The sequence below is a fragment of the Mobula hypostoma genome, chromosome 19 (genome assembly GCF_963921235.1).
Source record: "Mobula hypostoma chromosome 19, sMobHyp1.1, whole genome shotgun sequence".
NCBI classification, from domain to species: Eukaryota; Metazoa; Chordata; class Chondrichthyes; order Myliobatiformes; family Myliobatidae; genus Mobula; species Mobula hypostoma.
Window position 1 is genome coordinate 60,712,506 of NC_086115.1, and position 18,421 is coordinate 60,730,926.

The 18,421-nt window shown below is 40.4% G+C and overlaps 1 protein-coding gene across 12 annotated transcripts in view; it reads left to right on the plus strand.

Moving 5' to 3' along the window:
- atrnl1b (attractin-like 1b) overlaps positions 1–18,421 on the plus strand; it is a 1,086,143-nt gene that overhangs the window by 163,309 nt on the left and 904,413 nt on the right. For all 12 annotated transcript variants that reach the window (XR_010021036.1, XM_063072023.1, XM_063072026.1 and 9 more), the window contains 2 exons: positions 5,706–5,880; positions 9,961–10,054. Coding sequence is in view for 11 of the 12 variants with exons in the window: in XM_063072023.1 (XP_062928093.1) it covers positions 5,706–5,880; positions 9,961–10,054 (269 nt within the window). In the remaining variant the exon portion in view is untranslated. The remainder of the gene's footprint in view (positions 1–5,705; positions 5,881–9,960; positions 10,055–18,421) is intronic.

The window sequence follows — 18,421 nt, forward strand, 5'->3', positions numbered from 1 at the left end:
GCGTGGATTTTTGAAGATTAGATATAGCAGTCTGATGTTCTGTGATAGATGTTTGCATTTTATCGATTACATCAAGAATTCTCTCCAGTTTAGATGAAATTTCCACACGAGTCAGATCCGTTATAGTAGTTGAAATTTCCGTTTTAATCAGATCCGATATAGCTTTCAAAGTTAACGCTGGTTCAGTCGGAGGAGAATCAGTAGCTTTCGGTCTAACCGGAGGTTTGCCGTCTTTCCCGTTCTTAGACATAGCAGATCTTAAAAACATCCAAGTATCAAAAAAAACCAGAATTTGTTGCAAGGAGTTATGAAAATCGGTGCCTTAATGGTTGGCTTAAATGTAGCTGATCATAGGAAAAAACTCAGAGGTAATGGAGCGAGTCAAGAACACGACTTCACTCCATGAGCGCTACTGGAAGTCTCCAGTTTAAATCCTTTCAAGGCTGTATGTTATTAGCAATATCAATTTTGTTTATCTAGTCCCATGCCTCTGTCCATGAACTTGCAGTAACTTAGACTTATGAAACCTCTTCATCACCTGATTGACTGTACATTGATATAGCCAGACTGTTTTCTGAAGACTTAACCAGTACGTGATGTTAATAATGAAATTAGCTAAACTTGAAATTAATAATTGTGAATACTTGACATACTGTCATATCATTGTTATCTGATGAATTATATCAGCAGTTTTGCTTTTCTTCTCTCTCCACTGATGTCTTCAGTCATATCTGTTCCTTTAAATGTGGAGCAGTACAATATTTGTTACAATTGGTGGAAACTGTTTTTACTGTTTGCCTTTGTAATTTAAAATTTATCTGTCAGAGAGGCCCCTGTTGGTCAGGGTCAATCATGGATGTTGTGTTCTAGCTGCTATGTGATAAGCAAGGCTAGCAGTACAATATGGAGAGCAACCTGTTGCCCATTTAACAAGCTCCCCCTCTCCACGCATCTGATGAACCCAAAGGAACAGCAGCGACCGATGCAGTTTGACACCAGCAGTATCGCAGGAGTTGCCATTCAGAGATGCACTCAACATAGGACTGCCTTAGGGGCTTCAGCTCCAGGTTTTTCCCTCAGGGTTTCCTTCCGAAGCATTTCCCATGAGTGGGTATAGTCGCAAGGCAATAGAGGTTTGAGATCAGAGTTTTCCTTCTCCTGGATGAGCTGCCAACCACGGCTGAGAGCTCCATTTGCCTGTAGTGTCTGGTCTGGGAGAGTGAAGAGATAATTGATCGGAGTTACAGGAAAGTAGTCACCCCGAAGTTGCAGGAGGTGAGTAGCTGGGTGACTGTCAGGAGAAATGGAAACGTGAATGGGCAGTTAGCGTTGAGCGTTCTGTGACCATTCCCCTCAATAATAAGTATACCATTTTGGATACTGTTGTGGGGAATGACCTCCCAGGGGAATGCCACACAGACCAGATTACTGGCACTGAGCATAGGTCAGTAGTGCAGAAGGTGTTAGTGATAGGGCACTCAATAGTCCAGGGAACAGATAGGAGATTCTGTGTATGTGAACGGGACACCCGAATGGTATGTCACTTCCCTGGTGCCAGGGTCAGGGACGTCTCGGATCGTGACCACAACATTTTGGAGAGGAAGGAAGAGCAGCCAGATGTCTTGTTACATATTGGTACCAATGACATAGGAAGGAAAGCAATGAGGTCCTGAAAAGAGAATTTAGAGAGCTGGGTAGAAAGTGGAGAAGCAGAACCTGCCGGGTAGTAATTACTGGATTGCTGCCTCTGCCACGCACAAGTCAGGTAGAAACAGGTTGATTTGGCAGATTAATGTGTGGCTGAGAAGCTGGATCTCTTTTGGGGATTGTATGACCTGTTCAAAAGTGACTGGTTGCACCTGAACCCAAGAGGAGCCAAAATTCTCGTGGGCAGGTTTGTTAGAGCTGTTGGAGAAGGTTTAAATTAATTTGGCAGTGGAGTGGGAAACAGAGTGAAGGAACTCAGGATAGGATGGATGGTAAAAAAGCAAAGATAGTGTGCAGTCAGACTGTCAGGAAGGGTAGGCAGATGATAGGACATTATTGCAGCCAGCAGGGTGAGTATCTGTGTATTAGGGATGTAGAATCAAAAAGGGTGGCAAATACACTATTCAAAGTGTTATATCTCAATGCACGGAGTATAAGAAATAAGGTGGATAATCTTGTTGCACTATTACAGATTCTCAGGTGTGATGCTGTGGTCACCACTGAATCGTGGTTGAATGATGGTTGTAGTTGGCAGCTGAATGTCCACGGTTACATGTTATATCAGAGGGATAGGAAGATAGAGAGGGTGGCGTGGCTCTGCTGGTAAAGAATGGCATCAAATCAGTAGAAGTCTATAACATACGATCAGAAGATGTTGAATTCTTGTGAGTGAGTTAAGAAACCGCAAGGGTAAAAACCCTGATGATCGTTATCTGCAGGCCTCCCAACAGTAACTGGGATGTGGACCATAGATTACAGCAGAAAATAGAAACGGTGTGTCAAAAGGGCAATATTATGATAGCCATGGAAGGTTTTAACATTCAGGTCAATTGGGAAAATCAGGTTGGAAATGAATCTCAAGAGAGTGAGTTTGTTGAATGCCTACCACATGGCTTTTTAGAGTATTTGTTGTTGAGCCTTCCAGGGGATCAGCTATACTGGATTGAGTGTTATTTAATGAACCGGAGGTGATTAGAGAGTTTAAGGTAAAAAAAAACTCTTCAGAGGCAGTGATCACAATATAATTGAGTTCAACTTGAAATTTGATTGGGAGAAAGTAAAGTCTGACATAGTATTTCAGTGGAGTAAAGGAGATTACAATGGTTTGAGAGAGGAGTTGGCTAAAATAAATTGGAAGGAGATGCTGGCAGGGATTACAGCAGAGCAGAAATGGTGTGAGTTACTGGGAAAAATGAGGAAGGTGCAGGATAGATGTAATCCAAAAATGAAGAAATACACAAATGGCAAAATAGTACAACCATGGCTGACAAGGGAAGTCAAAGCTGATGTAAAAGCAAAAGAGATGGCATACAAAAAAAACAAAAATTAGTGAGAAGACCGAGGATTGGGAAGCTTTTAAAACCCTACAGAGGGCAAATAAAGGAATCATTAGGAGGGAAAAGATTAAATATGAAAGCAAGCTAGCAAACAATATCAAAGTGGATCGTAAAAGCTTTTTGAAGTATGTAAAAATGATAGAGAGGTAAAGGTGAGGTGGGAGAAATAATAATGAGGGCCAAGAAGACGGCAGTTGACTAAGTGAATATTTTGCATCAGTCTTCACTATGGAAGACACTAGCAGAGAGCCAGATATTGAAGAGTATGAGGGAAGAGGAGTTGGTGTAATTACTATTACAAGGGAGAAGGCGATCAGAAAGCTGAAAGACTTAAGGTTATATAAGTTACCCGGACCAGATGAACTGCACCCTAAGGTTCTGAAAGAGGTAACGGTAGAGATTGAAGGGGCATTAGTAATGAAGTTTCAAAAAGTCATTGGACTCTGGCATGGTGCCAAAGGACTAGAACATTGCAAATACCACTTCACTCTTTAAGAAGGGAGGAAGGCAGCAGAAAGGAAATTAGTTAGCCTGACCTCAGTGGTGGGAAGTCGTTAGAATCAATAGGTTATGGAGTACTTGGTGACACATGACAAGATAGGGCAAAGCCTTCGTGGTTTCCTTAAGGGAAAATTTTGACTGATGAACCTGTTGGAATCCTTTGAGGAGATTACAAGTAGGATAGATAAAAGGGAGGCAGTGGATGTTGTATATTTGTACTTTCAGAAGGCCTTTGACGAGATGCCACACATGAGGCTGCTTACCAAGTTAAGAGCACATGATATTACAAGAAAGTTACTGGTGTGGCTAGAGCATTGGCTGATTGGTAGGAGGAATAAAAGAATCGTTTTTTGTTTGGCTACCAGTGACTAGTGTTATTCTGCAGGCGTTGGTGTTGGGACTGCTTTTTATGCTGTATGTCAATGATTTTGATGATGGAATATTTGCTTTGGTGCCAAGTTTGCAGATGATACGAAGATTGGTGGAGGAACGGGTAGTGTTGAGGGAACAGGTAGGCTGCAGAAGGACTTAGACAGATTAGGAGAATGGGTAAGAAAGTGGCAGCAAATGAAATACAATGTTGGAAAATGTCATGCACTTTGGTAGTAGAAATAAATGTGCAGACTATTTTCTAAATGAGAAGAAAATCCAAAAACCTGAGATGCAAAGGGACTTGGGAGTCCTTATGCAGACACCCTAAAGGTTAACTTGCAGGTAGAGTTGGTGGTGAGGGAGGCAAATGCGATGTTAGCATTCATTTCAAGAGGTCTAGAATACAAGAGTAGGGATGTGATGCTGAGGCTTTATAAAGCATTGGAGAGGCTTCACCTTGAGTATTGTGAACAGTTTTGGGCCCCTTATCTAAGAAAAAATCTGCTGGTATTGGAGAGATTTCAAAAGAGGATCACGAGGATGATTCTGGGAATGAAAGCATATCATTGATGGCTCTGGGTCTGTACTTGCTAGTATTTAGAAGGATGAGGGGGGATCTCATTAAATCCTTTTGAATGTTGAAAGGCCTAGACAGAGTAGATGTGGAAAGGATGTTTCCCATGCTGGGGAAGTGTAGGACAAGAAGGCACAGTCTAAGGATAGAAGGCTGTCCATTTGAAACAGAGATGTGGAGAAATTTCTTTAGCCAGAGGGTGGTGAATTTGTGGAATTTATTACCACAGGCAGCTGGTGGAGGCCAGATTGTTGGGTGGATTTAAAGCAGAGCTTTATATATTCTTGATTGGAAATGGCATCAAAAGTTATGGGGAGAAAAGGATTAGCCATGATTGAATGGTGGAGCAGAATTGAAGGGCCAAATAACCTCATTCTGCTCCAATACATTTTGGTCTCATGGTTCATTGTCTTTTGAGGTCCTTCTGGTTTTAGGATACCAGTTACCTGCCTTTGCCCCTTCTGTCGGTAACTAAGCCACACATGAAGGCTAGGAGCTGGACTTGGTCGTCCGAGGCTATTTGAGATGCATGTCGTTGGAAGCATTTAATAGTTAGTGGGACTCCCGACTATAACAACATTAAGGAACAAAACCTTATCTATATATCTTGCTGATCAGGGAATCTTGGTAATTACATGGAGCAACTTCACTTAGAGAGCATCACGTTTTCAGCATATTACACAAGACCTACCAGCTCTGTGCATCATTCTTTCCATAAGGGTTGATGGCAAGATTTTGACTGGTTCTTCCAAACTTTGAGATTAAAATGTAGTTTCAGGTCACATGGAAAACTAATTGGTCTTCTGGCGAGTATTGTTGGGTGATAGAAAGTAGCATGAAAGTGCATGAATAATTAATCACAGATTTGACACCTTATTGCACTTCTTTGCAAAGTTATGTGCAATGTTTTTGGTTCAGTCATGTGCTTTGCAATGGGTATACTTCAACTTGCTTTCTACTGAGTGTTCACTGTTCAAATGTGTCTTTTGCAGATACAGACTCTGCTAACTGCTTGTATTTATTTTGTGAATAAGTGAATAATTATCATCCTAATCAATAAATATAATATAATCTTGTGATTGTGCGTTGAATATATTTTGAAAATGAGTGATCTGGGGTGCCTTTTTTGTACTTTCAACTTGTTTGCCTGCTTTTGAAATATCTGTCTTGCATTGGAACACTTAACATGATAGTTCTGTTTTACTGTGTTCCAGGACCAGATTGCTCTTTACCTGTCCCATCTTCAGAATCCTACTGGGTACTACCAAATATCAAACCTTTCAGTCCCAGTGTGAGCCGTGCATCCCACAAAGCTGTTGTATATGGGAAATTTATGTGGGTAATTGGTGGATATACCTTCAATTATACTTCATCACAGATGGTTCTGAAGTAAGTGTGCCTGTAGTTTGCTGTTTGTTGTCTTGTGACATGTCGTGGAATGTTGCATGTTTTCTAAAAATTCAAACCACTTGAGGCTTCAATGATTTGTTGATCTACAAGTTGTTGTAATTGAACAACTTGGGAAATTTGGCAGGAACTGTAAATGTTGATTTTTTTTCAATAAGGTTCTACTAATAAATTTACTAAATGTAAATTGTCTCTATTTTGTATAGTTAGCATGCTTGAAAATTCAGAGAGCTTGTTGGGTTTAGTGTAGCGTCTGAGATTACAGCTCTGGGTGTTCTGGAGTTCAGAGTTAATACTGGTGCCTTTCTGTAATGAGCTTCTGTATGTCAAGATCTTTGAGGATTTAACCTGGTCCCAACTTATTGATGTAGTCATAAAGAAGGCAAGACAGCGGCTATACTTCATTAGTAGTTTGAAGCGATTTGGCATGTCAACAAATACACTCAAAAACTTCTGTAGTTGTACCATGGAGAGCATTCTAACAGGCTGCATCACTGTCTGGTATGGAGGGGCTATGCAGAGGACCGAAAAGAAGCTGCAGAAGGTTGTAAATCTAGTCAGCTCCATCTTGGGCACTAGTTTACAAAGTACCCAGGACATCTTTAGGGAACATTAGGAGGCAGGAGGCAGGAGGCAGCGACCATTATTAAAGACCTCTAGCACCCAGGGCATGCCCTTTTCTCACTGTTAGCATCAGGTAGGAGATACAGAAGCCTGAAGGCACACACTCAGCGATTCAGGAACAGCTTCTTCCTCTGTGCCATCCAATTCCTCAATGGACTTTGAAGCTTTGGACACTACCTCACTCTTCTTTAATATACAGCATTTCTGTTTTTGCACATTTTAAAATAATCTATACAATATATGTAATTGTTTTACTTATTCATTATTATGTTCATTTTATTTATTTTTTTTATTTTTTCTCTCTCTCTGCTAGATTATGTATTGCATTGAACTGCTACTGCTAAATTAACAAATTTCACGTCACATGGTGGTGATAATAAACCTGATTCTGATTCTCTCTCCCGTAGAATGTGTGGGTTTTCCCTGGGTGCTCTGGTTTCCTCCCACAGTCCAAAGACATGCTGGCTAGGTTAATTGGTCATTGTAAATTGTTCCATGATTAGGCTAGAATTAATCAGGATTGTGGGGTTGCTGTGGCAGCATGGCTCGAAGGGCCAGAACGGCCTGCTCTGTGATGTACTAAATAAATAAAGAAAGAAAAACAAGTGAATGAGACAAGACCATATGTTGTTTGAATTCTTACTTTTGCAGTGGAGTCAGTAATTAATTAATCCATTTTGTTTGCAAGTCATGAATTTTCTGGGCAATTCATTTCTACTTTGGTAAAGGTAAGTCTGTCTGGTTTTGGACATAAACTTTTAAACACCAGTTTCTGGATTATTTCATAAATCAAATCTGATTGAGCAGTCCTTGATCCCTGCGTGTTGAGATTAAATTGCCCTGTGTAGAGACCTTGTGGTCAGTGGTTCAGCTAAATTCTTGAAGGAAATGACAATCTTTAACCTCACTTGGTTTTGTACATCATGTTATGTACAAATACCAAGCAGCAAAAAGAAAAAAACTCTTGTTTTTACACTGTTTATCCTAAATGATGTATGCTTGCAGGAAATTATCTTTAACACTGCACAAGCACAAACAGTATTCCTATTTTTGATCTGAAGCTACTGAACTTTATACCTGTAAAAACCTAGCAAGAATTGAAAGTGCATGTGACATTGCGCCATTGATGGTTGATAGGAAACAATGGAGATCTCTCTCATCAGCTTTTAATGGATCGACAAAGGCACATATGAGTGTAAATGGACAAAATATGGACAGGAGTGAATTGTTGAGTGAATTTACAAACTAGGGGCACGGCTGGCAACCGCTAGTGATGAGAACTAGTGTGGTTGAAGGCTTGTGGACCCTCATGTCAGCAAATTCCCCCAGCTCAGCAGGTCTTGAGATTGGAGGTCCATATGGGACCCCACCCCTTGGTGCTCAAGTTGGCGGGTCCGGAGTTCAATGCTTGGAGTGTGTGAGGTTCTATCATTTGCAAGTCCTGGGGTCAGATGAAGATTGAAGCCTGAAGGTCAATCAGAAGTCTGAATGTTGAGGCTTGATGTCTGCAAGTCCACAGGGAAATTTTGAGGCCCAATGTCTGTGAGTCTGCTGGAAATACGGAGGCAGACTGTGTCTCTATCTTTGTGTGTGGGTGGGTGAGAGGGAGGAAAAGGACTTGTTTTGTTACTATTGTTATTGCTTGGGTTGATCTGCTCAACGTTGTGTGCATGCCGGGTTTGCGCCGGAATGTGTGGCGACACTTGGTGGCTGCCCCCAGCACATCCTTGGGTTAGAAACATAGAAACATAGAAAACCTAGAGCACAATACAGCACCTTCAGCCCACAATGCTGTGCCGAACATGCACTTACTTTAGAAATACCGAGGGTTACCTGTAGCCTTCTATGCTCTACTTACCTATCCAGGAGTCTCTTAAAAGACCCCATTGTTTCCGCCTCCACCACTGTCGCCGGCAGCCCATTTCACGCATTCACCCACTCTGTGCGTAAAAAAACTTACCCCTGACATCTCCTCTATACCTACTTCCAAGCACCTTAAAACTGTGCCCTCTCGTGTTAGCCATTTTCAGATTTGGAAAAAAGCCTCTGACTATTCACACGATCAATGCCTCTCATCATCTTATACACTTTTATCAGGTTACCTCTCATCCTCCGTCGCTGCAAGGAAAAAAGGCCAAGTTCACTCAACCTATTCTCATAAGGCATGCTCCCCAATCCAGGCAACATCTGTGTAAATCTCCCCTGCACCCTTTGTATAGTTTCCACATCCTTCCTGTAGTGAGATGACCAGAACTGAGCACAGTACTCTAAGTGGGGTCTGACCAGGGTCCTATATAGCTGTAACTTTACCTCACGGTTCTTAAACTGAATCCCACGGTTGATGAAGGCCAATGCACCATATTGTGTTGATTGTTAACGCAAATGACAGATTTCACTGTATGTTTTTTTTAATATTTTAATTTTTTATTACAAAAAACAAAAAAAAACACATCTACAAAAGCTACGACCTTAACAAAATCTAATTAAATATTGAGCAGCAAAAGGGAGAAAAATATAAGACAAAAGTAAACATACACAGCAGAGGTACACCACACCAAAAAACCTCAGTCCTCATTCAAAGATGTCCCCTCTGTCCTCACTACATAGCCTCAGTTTCTCCAAATGTAAAGTATTTGCCAGTTCTCTCAGCCACAGATTATGTAGGGGCAGAGTCCATTTTCCACATTTGCAGGATTAACTTCTTAGCTATCACCATGCCAAACAATACAGCCTTTTTTTCATACTCATTGGTTTAGGATAAGGAACTTGTTGCTCCAAGGATGGCTATGAGCGGGTCTGGTTCCCACCGCTTCCCATAAGCCTCAGAGAGACAGTGAAAAATACTTTTCCAGTATGCATAAAGCTTACAACATGACCAGAATGAATGTGATAAGTTACTGTTCACAGATTTACATCTATTACAAACTGGTGAAACATCAAGGTAGAAACTGTGCAGCTTTTCTTTGGAATAATGAAGTCTATGTATTGTTTTAAACTGTATAAGTCTGTGTCTGACGTTGACCGAACAATCATGTATACTCTTTAAACACTCATCCCAGACCTCGTCTGTCAGTTCTATACCCAATTCATCCACCCATGCCTGTTTAAGACCTGCAGTATTTACCCTAGCTCCATTATGTAGGATCTGATAAAAATAGGATACCGCACTACAAGTAACCGGATCAAATTTATTTATTGCCCCAGGGACTCATGTTTGTCTAAATCTTCGAAGTTAGGTATATATTTCCTAACATAATCTGGAATTTGTAAATATCTAAAAAAACTAGATGCAGGGATATTATAAACTGCTTGTAACTGGGCAAATGAGGCAAAGTTTCCTTTCGATGTACATATGATAAATGCGCCTGAATCTTAAATGTAGAATTAAATGTACAGTTTATTATAGTTTAGAAATTGATACAACTTGTTTTGTTTTAGGTATGACTTGGAGAGCAATGGGTGGACAGGAGTACCCATAACAAGTGATGTGAGACCACTTTCAAGGTATGGACATTCTCTGGGCTTGCATCAGGTAAGAATTTATACCATACTTATTAAATAAACTTCATAACAACCAGTTAGTCGGAGCTCTGAACAGTGTATGTAGATAATGTGCATGCACAATTTTTTTTCAACTACTAATGCAATCCAGCAATTCTTACAGCATTGGTGCGATATATTTTCTTTATTTAAAGGTTTGGGGTTTGATGTACTGTGAAGATAATCATGAAAGACACTCCCTTTTAAGTTGTTTTTGATGTGGTCATTGTGGCCTTTTCTTACCATGGCTTGTCCCTGAATTTGTTGGAAAGTTTATTTGCTCCGTCTCAGTTTAGTCATTAGAATTGACTGTAAAAGTATCTCTTTTCAACGTGCATATAATTCATTATTTTCACAGTATGTCTCCTATGGTTGCTCGCAATGTAATGACTGCAATAAACTTGTTTTTTTATTCCACTATTGGTTAATGTCTTTGGGACAAAAGCTATTAAAGCATTGGTTGAGTAGAACATTAGACAGTTTTGATTATGGCTTTATCTGAATAATGGACTTCAGTTTTAACCATATATTGTAGTATTATGATATGTTAATTTGCATTCTGTGTGTGGCTTCAATGTCAGAAAGTAATAAAAATCAAATGTAATTAATTTTAAACACCTATAAAATTAAAATTTGAACCAGATTCAGAATTTGCATATAGTGCATCATATCAAGATTTCTTGGATGCATTTGGCAAAGTTTCATTTGAAAGACAACATCAGCTCTGCAGATTTGAGTTGAGCAGCAGTGTTTGGTAAGAAATTTCTGAAGCATAGAAGTCAAGGTTCGAAGAAATAGCTGAGTTATTCTACAGGTTTGCATTAGATAAGGGGAACTAAACAAAGTGGGCACCCACAAGCCATTTAAGTCTTGCGTATTTTTCAGTATCAGTGTCATTCTAAATACCAATTATAGACTTCAGCCTATTCATATTTTTATGAGTAGCATTTAGATTTATGAGTAGCATTTAGATGTGACAAACATTAGTAAAATAGATGAAGAAATGGGCGAAATTTGGGATTAGTAGTTTGAACGCTTGGTAAAAGTATGTCTTGGCTGATGTTGCACTCTGGTCATTTCTAAGTGGAGCAAAATGAAAAAATTTATCAATTGAACTCCATCATATTCAAATATTAGTGAAGCAAATGGCAATGCTCCACTTTTCTGAAGTCTGTAAAAGTATTAGAGCATGTTGGGGCTTGCTTATTGCTAATGTAGCATTTGAAAGTTTTGCATTGGTGGAGTTGCAGCCAAACGGTTGCTTTGATGTTTACCTCATGGAAATTTTGGATTTGCTTTAGCATTCAAGAATAAAGAACAGATGAACTGACAATATCAAAAGACATTCACCTTTCTATACAGTGACAATTGTGAACAGGTTGATTCCTTAACATTTCAGGAAAAATCCAGGCTGGTAAAATTTTGAGTAGACAAGTGTTAATCTCATTTCCAGTTTTTGGGTTCCTGGAGAAAACTGATGTCATTATTTGGAATTCTGTGTTTTTAATCAAAAATGTTTAGTTATTGAAACCAAACACTTACAAAGTCATATATTAATGCAAAATTCCTGTTTTGGGCATAGGAATGACTGCAATGAGTTGTAAAAATAATTCATTTAACGGTCAAGTGTGAACAGGCTGTGAAAGAAGCTATCTAAATGTGTCTTTGTTTTCATCACTGGACTGTTGATGGCAAAGTATATTACAAAGGCCCAATTTCAGTTTCTGAAGAGCTCTTACTGCTCTTTCACCAGCTGTCGAAAGTAATCTCATGGTGACATCCTGTCAAATTGGCTATTCAGCTTCAACACATAGTGCACAATTATTCGGTATATTTTCTGTTTTTAATGTAAATTTTCAATCCCTTTTAGAAACAGGACAGGTGGTTTAGCCTGTGCTTTAAATTCTCTGTGGGAGAGGAAGATCAATGGGGAGATTAATCAAATTAACAAGTAGTAATGGGATAATAGAAACTGCGAAAACAATTAGCTGGAGGACATTGATGTGTTATCAGCAATTTTAGAGAAAAGGGATGATCGAAGTTTTGATCGAAACCCTGCATCAGGACAGAGGCTTGACATGGTGGGTTTCTCCAACAGATTTTTGATCAAGTAGCGAGGATGGGTTTTGCTAGCCTCTGGTTGTTGTATAGAAGTGCCACCCCCAGTATGTGTTTAATGGGTTTTTTCTAAAAGCCTCTCTTGCTGTCCCGATGCAACCTCAGTGGTGTGGTCTGAATTGCAAATGGGCAATGGGAGGCAAAGTCTCCAAAATAGACTTTTCACAATGGGGACTATGGGGGGGGGGGGAGTGTGTGTGTGTGTGTGTGTGTGTGTGTGTTTGTCTAAAAGCTTTTGATAGCAGTGTCAGAACTAGGAACAGTATTGTAGCTGGTATTTCCAACTGATATGTACAAAGAGGGTAATTTTTGTCTGTGACTATTAAACAAAAGGGAAAATAAAAAAAAACTGTATAATGAATATCTGCTGGAGCCAGTCATGAACCAATAACTTAATTCCAGTTTATCTTTGATTCTGTGCTACTGATTTAATTGTCTGTTTGGAAAAATATGTTCTGAGGAAGTCTACTTCTTACTAGGTTTTGCTTCAGAATGCTTTATCACACAATGCCACCAGAAGGCAGCAATGCACTACACATGTGAAGTATTGGAGCAACCTTGTAAAGAATTTCTGACTGCTAAAATCAAATGTTTTTTTAAAATTTCTGTTCTTTTCTACTATAAAATAAAACCTGCTGGATAGCTGATGGATTAATAACTGTGGTATCTTATAATGCAACCAAATACCACATTTATTCCTAAGAAAGAAAACTGAGAAGTGCAAGTATTGCACTCAAAAGTTGATTGATTGAGCAGTTCTTTCGATTTGTGTTGGAGCGGAGACCGAAGTTTAAACTCTTCCTTGCCTCTGCTTCGGTAAGAATGTCGAAGCTGCACTGCAGCCCCAGTAACAGAATTGTGGTGTGACTTGATGATTGGCTGTACTCATTCCTTTCTTCATGCTACGTTTGGGGCTTTGTTCCTTCCACGGTAACGCTCATTTCTGTTGCAAATTAAGGATCATCTTTTAGTGTACAGTATACTGTCAGTGCCACTTTATTAGGTACACCTCTATACCTGCTTGTTAATGCATATATTAATAAGCCAATCCTGTGGCAATAGCTCATCGCATAAAAGCATAGACATGGTCAAGAAGTTCAGTTGTTGTTCAGACCAAACATCAGAATGGTGAAGAAATGTGACCTTGCCCGTGGAATGACTGATGTGAAGCTCGTAGAGGCTACAAAAGCATTTGTAAAGACCCGAGTGTTCATCAGCCCACAGTAAGAGAAATTGTCTGCAAGTGGAGGAAGTTTAGTACTCACCCTAGCAGTTGAAGTCCTGCAAAGGTCACACCAGTAGTACAATGCTCAATGCTAAAGGAGGAGAAAATGAATCCAAGGGTAACAGCAAAAGACCTGAAGAAATCCCTAGAACCTGATAAATTTTCTGTTCATGTGTCCACTATAAGAAAAACACCGAACAAGAATGCTGTTCATTGAAGGACACCACGGAGGAAATTACTGCTCTCCAAAAAGAACCATTGCTGCACATCTCAAATTTGCAAAAGACTACCTTGATATTTCACTACACTTCTGGGACAGTGTTCTGTGGACAGATGAAACAAAAGTTTAACTTTTTAGCTGAAATGCAATCCGTTATGTTTGGAAGAAAAAGGGCACTGCACACCAACTCCAATACCTCATCCCAACTGTGAAGCATGGTGGAAGGAGCATCATGGTTTAGGACTGCTTTGCTGCCTCGGGGTCTGGACGGCTTGCATTCGTTGAACAATGGATTCAAAATTGTATCAAGACACCTTACAGGAGAATGTTAGGGTAGCGGTCTGCCATCTGAAGCTTAATAAAAGTTGGATGATGCAACAAGACAATGATCCGAAAGACAGGAGTAAATCAACAAAAGAATGGTTTGAAAAGAAGAAAATTCATGCTTTGGAATGGCCAACTTAGAGTCCAGACCTTAACCCAATTGAGTTGCTGTGGCTTGACCTGAAAAGGGCTGTTTATGGAAGGTATTCGTAATGTAGTAGGAAATCAGAGTATTTTGCGGATTGACAACAATGCCAAATGGGGAAAGATAATCAATCCCTAAAGATGGTGGGTATTTAATCAAATTAAAACTAAATGCTGACCTGGGCCAAACTTTGTTGTAGGCCATGCATCATCATTTTTGAATGTGAGGCCCTTCGTTGGTCGGGGTTGACCGTGGATGTTGTGTCCTAGCTGAATATGTTTTCGCCGTCAGTTGATAGGCAAGCCAAGACTGTGTGATATGGAGAGCAAGCTCTTACCCATGCAGCAGGCTCCCCACTTCATGTAGCTGATGAATCCAAAGGTATTCATGGTATGAATGGTAAGTAATTATACACTTTCCATTGTTTTAAAAACAAATGTAATGCAAGTTTTCATTGTTGCATGGTGATATTTGATAACATTGCCTGTAAACTCTTGATACAAATTACTTCTGATTATGTGACACTCAAACAACACCACAAATTACAATAGGAAAAACATTCTTAAAGGTGCTCTACCTTTGTATTTTTGTGGGTGGTATGCCAATGGAATAATCATCTGAGATTTCAGCACTAGGTGGCAGCTGAGTGTACATTAGCAAGTTGTGACTGGAGGCTGGAAGTATTTTGTTGGAGCTTTCTCTGTTGTAAGTACTCCCTCTAGAGCATTTGCATCTTTGCATCATTCTCTGTCGCAATTTTGGATATGAGCCTGGAAAACTTAGTGATGCTGGGCATAACATGCCCACTGAACATCACTTTTGGATATGAATGAGGGAGGCACTAGCCTGAAGCCTTCAGATGCTCAGTATTCTGAACCCGTTTATTTAGAATAGTTCAGGTCGTTGGCTGTCAGTGGCTTTTTGCAGGTTTTGAACATTACTTTTTCTTTCCTCTGTTAAGCTCATTGAAGACCAATGTATAGTAGCACTTAAAGGTTGTCTGCATTTGATCAATCACTCCTTTCAGAATTGTCTGTAATGGAGAATCCTAATGTGGATGAGTCCTCTAAAGGTTTAACTGGTGACTTCATGTAAACTGTAAAATGTGCAATAAAACTTATGAAAATTGACACCTTTTAATAACAAGCAACACACATCAAAGTTGCTGGTGAACGCAGCAGACCAGGCAGCATCTGTAGGAAGAGGTGTAGTCGACGTTTCAGGCCGAGACCCTTCGTCAGGACTAACTGAAGGAAGAGTGAGTAAGGGATTTGAAAGTTGGAGGGGGAGGGGGAGATCCAAAATGATAGGAGAAGACAGGAGGGGGAGGGATAGAGCCAAGAGCTGGACAGGTGAGAGGCAAAAGGGGATACGAGAGGATCATGGGACAGGAGGTCCGGGAAGAAAGACAAGGCGGGGGGGACCCAGAGGATGGGCAAGAGGTATATTCAGAGGGACAGAGGGAGAAAAAGGAGAGTGAGAGAAAGAATGTGTGCATAAAAATAAGTAACAGATGGGGTACGAGGGGGAGGTGGAGCCTTAGTGGAAGTTAGAGAAGTCGATGTTCATGCCATCAGGTTGGAGGCTACCCAGACGGAATATAAGGTGTTGCTCCTCCAACCTGAGTGTGGCTTTATCTTTACAGTAGAGGAGGCCGTGGATAGACATGTCAGAATGGGAATGGGATGTGGAATTAAAATGTGTGGCCACTGGGAGATCCTGCTTTCTCTGGCGGACAGAGCGTAGATGTTCAGCAAAGTTCACCTTTTAATAAGTTTCTTTTCTTCAACACAAATAAGTGGCATGCTTGTTTGCTATTGCATAGTTTTCCAAGAATGCTGATTCTGTATATGATTTAAATAAATCATGGTTCACTTTATAATTTTATACTTTGGCATATGAGCATGATATAGGCTTTGGTAGTCTTGTTTTGAGAGTAATGATTTTTAAATACTCTAGGTATAACTTTGATAGGAAAGATCAACTTTAGGAAAGTACCAGTGGTATAATGCCAATGCTATTGCAGTAATATTACAATGATCAAATTCCACCATAGTGATAGGGAATTAATCTTAAAAAAAAGTAAATTTAATAACGGTGACTATGAAACACTGGGTTTTTATAAATGGCCAATTGGATCACTAATTTTCAAAGGAAATCAGCTGCCTGCCTAAGTCTGACTTCTGAGATACCAGACTTGCAACTATTTGGTTGATTCTTAATTACCATTGATACAGATTTAATGCCACTTAAGAACGGGAATGCATGTGTTGTGATATCCTGTGATGAAAATTTTGAATAAGTATGAAAGGTGAACATGGATTGTATTCTTTTTATAATACAATGCAATTGTGGAATGCACAACTCATATGGATTTTTGAAAAGAGACTGCTGCCTACAGTTTAAAAGGGTCCATTCAATGTTAGGATATTACCAAGCCTATGCTGAATATTTTCCTAAAGCAGTTGCTTTGTTCCAACAGGGCTTGAGTTAAGAAATGGCAAGAGTAAAAGGACTCAAACAGCAGCTGGGACATGGATTACAAATTACAGCAGGAGATAGAAAAGGCGTGTCAGAGGGCAATGTCATGATAATCTTTGGGGATTTTAACATGAAAGTGGATTAGGAAAACCAGGACAGTACTCTCTCAAGAGAGAGTATTTGTACGTTTGTAGAATGTCTAAGGGATGGCTTTTTAGAACAGCTTGTTGTTGAGTTCACTAGGGGATCAGCTGTGCTGGATTGAGTGTTGTGCAATGATCCGGAGGTGATAAGGGAGCTTAAGGTTAAGGAACCTTTAGGGAACAGTGATCACAATATGATCAAGTTCACTTTGAAATTTGAGAAGGAGAAACTAAATTCCAATTTTTTTGGTATTGCAGTGGGATAAAGGAAATTGCATTGGCATGAGAGGGGAACTGGCCAAAGTTGACTGGAAAGGGACACTAGTAGGAAGGACAGCAGAGCAGAAAAGGCTGCGAAAAACGAGGGAAGTACAAGACAGATATATTCCAAATACAAAGAAATTTTTGAATGGAAGAAGGTCACTACCATGGCTGACAAGTGAAGTCAGAGCCAAAGTAAAAGCAAAAGAGAGGGCATACAAGGAAGCCAAAGTTAGTGGGAAGAAAGAGGATTGGGAAGCTTTTAAAAACTTTCAGAAGGAAACTAAGAAGGTCATTAGGAAGGAAAAGATGAATTATGAAAGGAAGCTGGTGACTAATATCAAAGAAGATACTAGAAGTTTTTTTAAGTATATAAAGGGTAAAAGGAGTCGAGAGTAGATATAGGACCAATAGAAAATGATGCTGGAGATATTGTAATGAGAGACGCAGAGATGGCAGAGGAACTGAATGCGTATTTTGCCTCAGTCTTCACAGTGGGGGACATCTGCAGTACACTGGACATTCAAGAGTGTCAGAGAACTGAATTATGTGTAGTGAAAATTATGACTGAGAAGGTGCTCAGGAAGCTTAATGGTCTGAGGGTGGATAAATCTTCTGGACCTGATGGAATGCATCCTCAGGTTCTGAAGGAAGTGATCTTCCTCCCGGCACTTATCCTTGTAAACGGAACAAGTGCTACACATGCCCTTACACTTCCTCCCCCAGCACCATTCAGGGCCCCAGACAGTCCTTCCAGGTGAGGTGACACTTCACCTGTAAGTCGGCTGGGGTAATTACTCCGTCTGGTGCTCCTGATACGGCCTTCTATATATTGGTGAGACCTTACGCAGGCTGGGAGACCGTTTAACTGAACACCTACGCTCTGTCCGCCAGAGAAAGCAGGATCTCCCAGTGGCCACACATTTTAATTCCACGTCCCATTCCCATTCTGATATGTCTATCCATGGCCTCCTCTACTGTAAAGATGAAGCAACACTCAGGTTGGAGGAACAGCACCTTATGTTCCGTCTGGGTAGCCTCCAACCTGATGGCATGAACATTGACTTCTCTAACTTCCATTAATGCCCCACCTCGCCTTCGTGCCCCATCCATCGTTAATTATATATATTTTCCTTTCTCCTTTCTCCCTCTGTCCCTCTCACTATACTCCTTGCCCATCCTCTGGGCTTCCCCCCTTCCCTTTCCTTTCTCCCTAGGCCTCCCATCCCATGATCCTCTCATATCCTTTTTGCCTATCAACTTTCCAGCTCTTAGCTCCATCCTTCCCCCTCCTGTCTTCTCCTATCATTTCAGATCTCCCCCTCCCCCTCCCACTTTCCAATCTCTTACTACCTCTTCTTTCAGTTAGTCCTGACGAAGGGTCTCGGCCTGAAACATCTACTGTACCTCTTCCTAGAGATGCTGCCTGGCCTGCTGCGTTC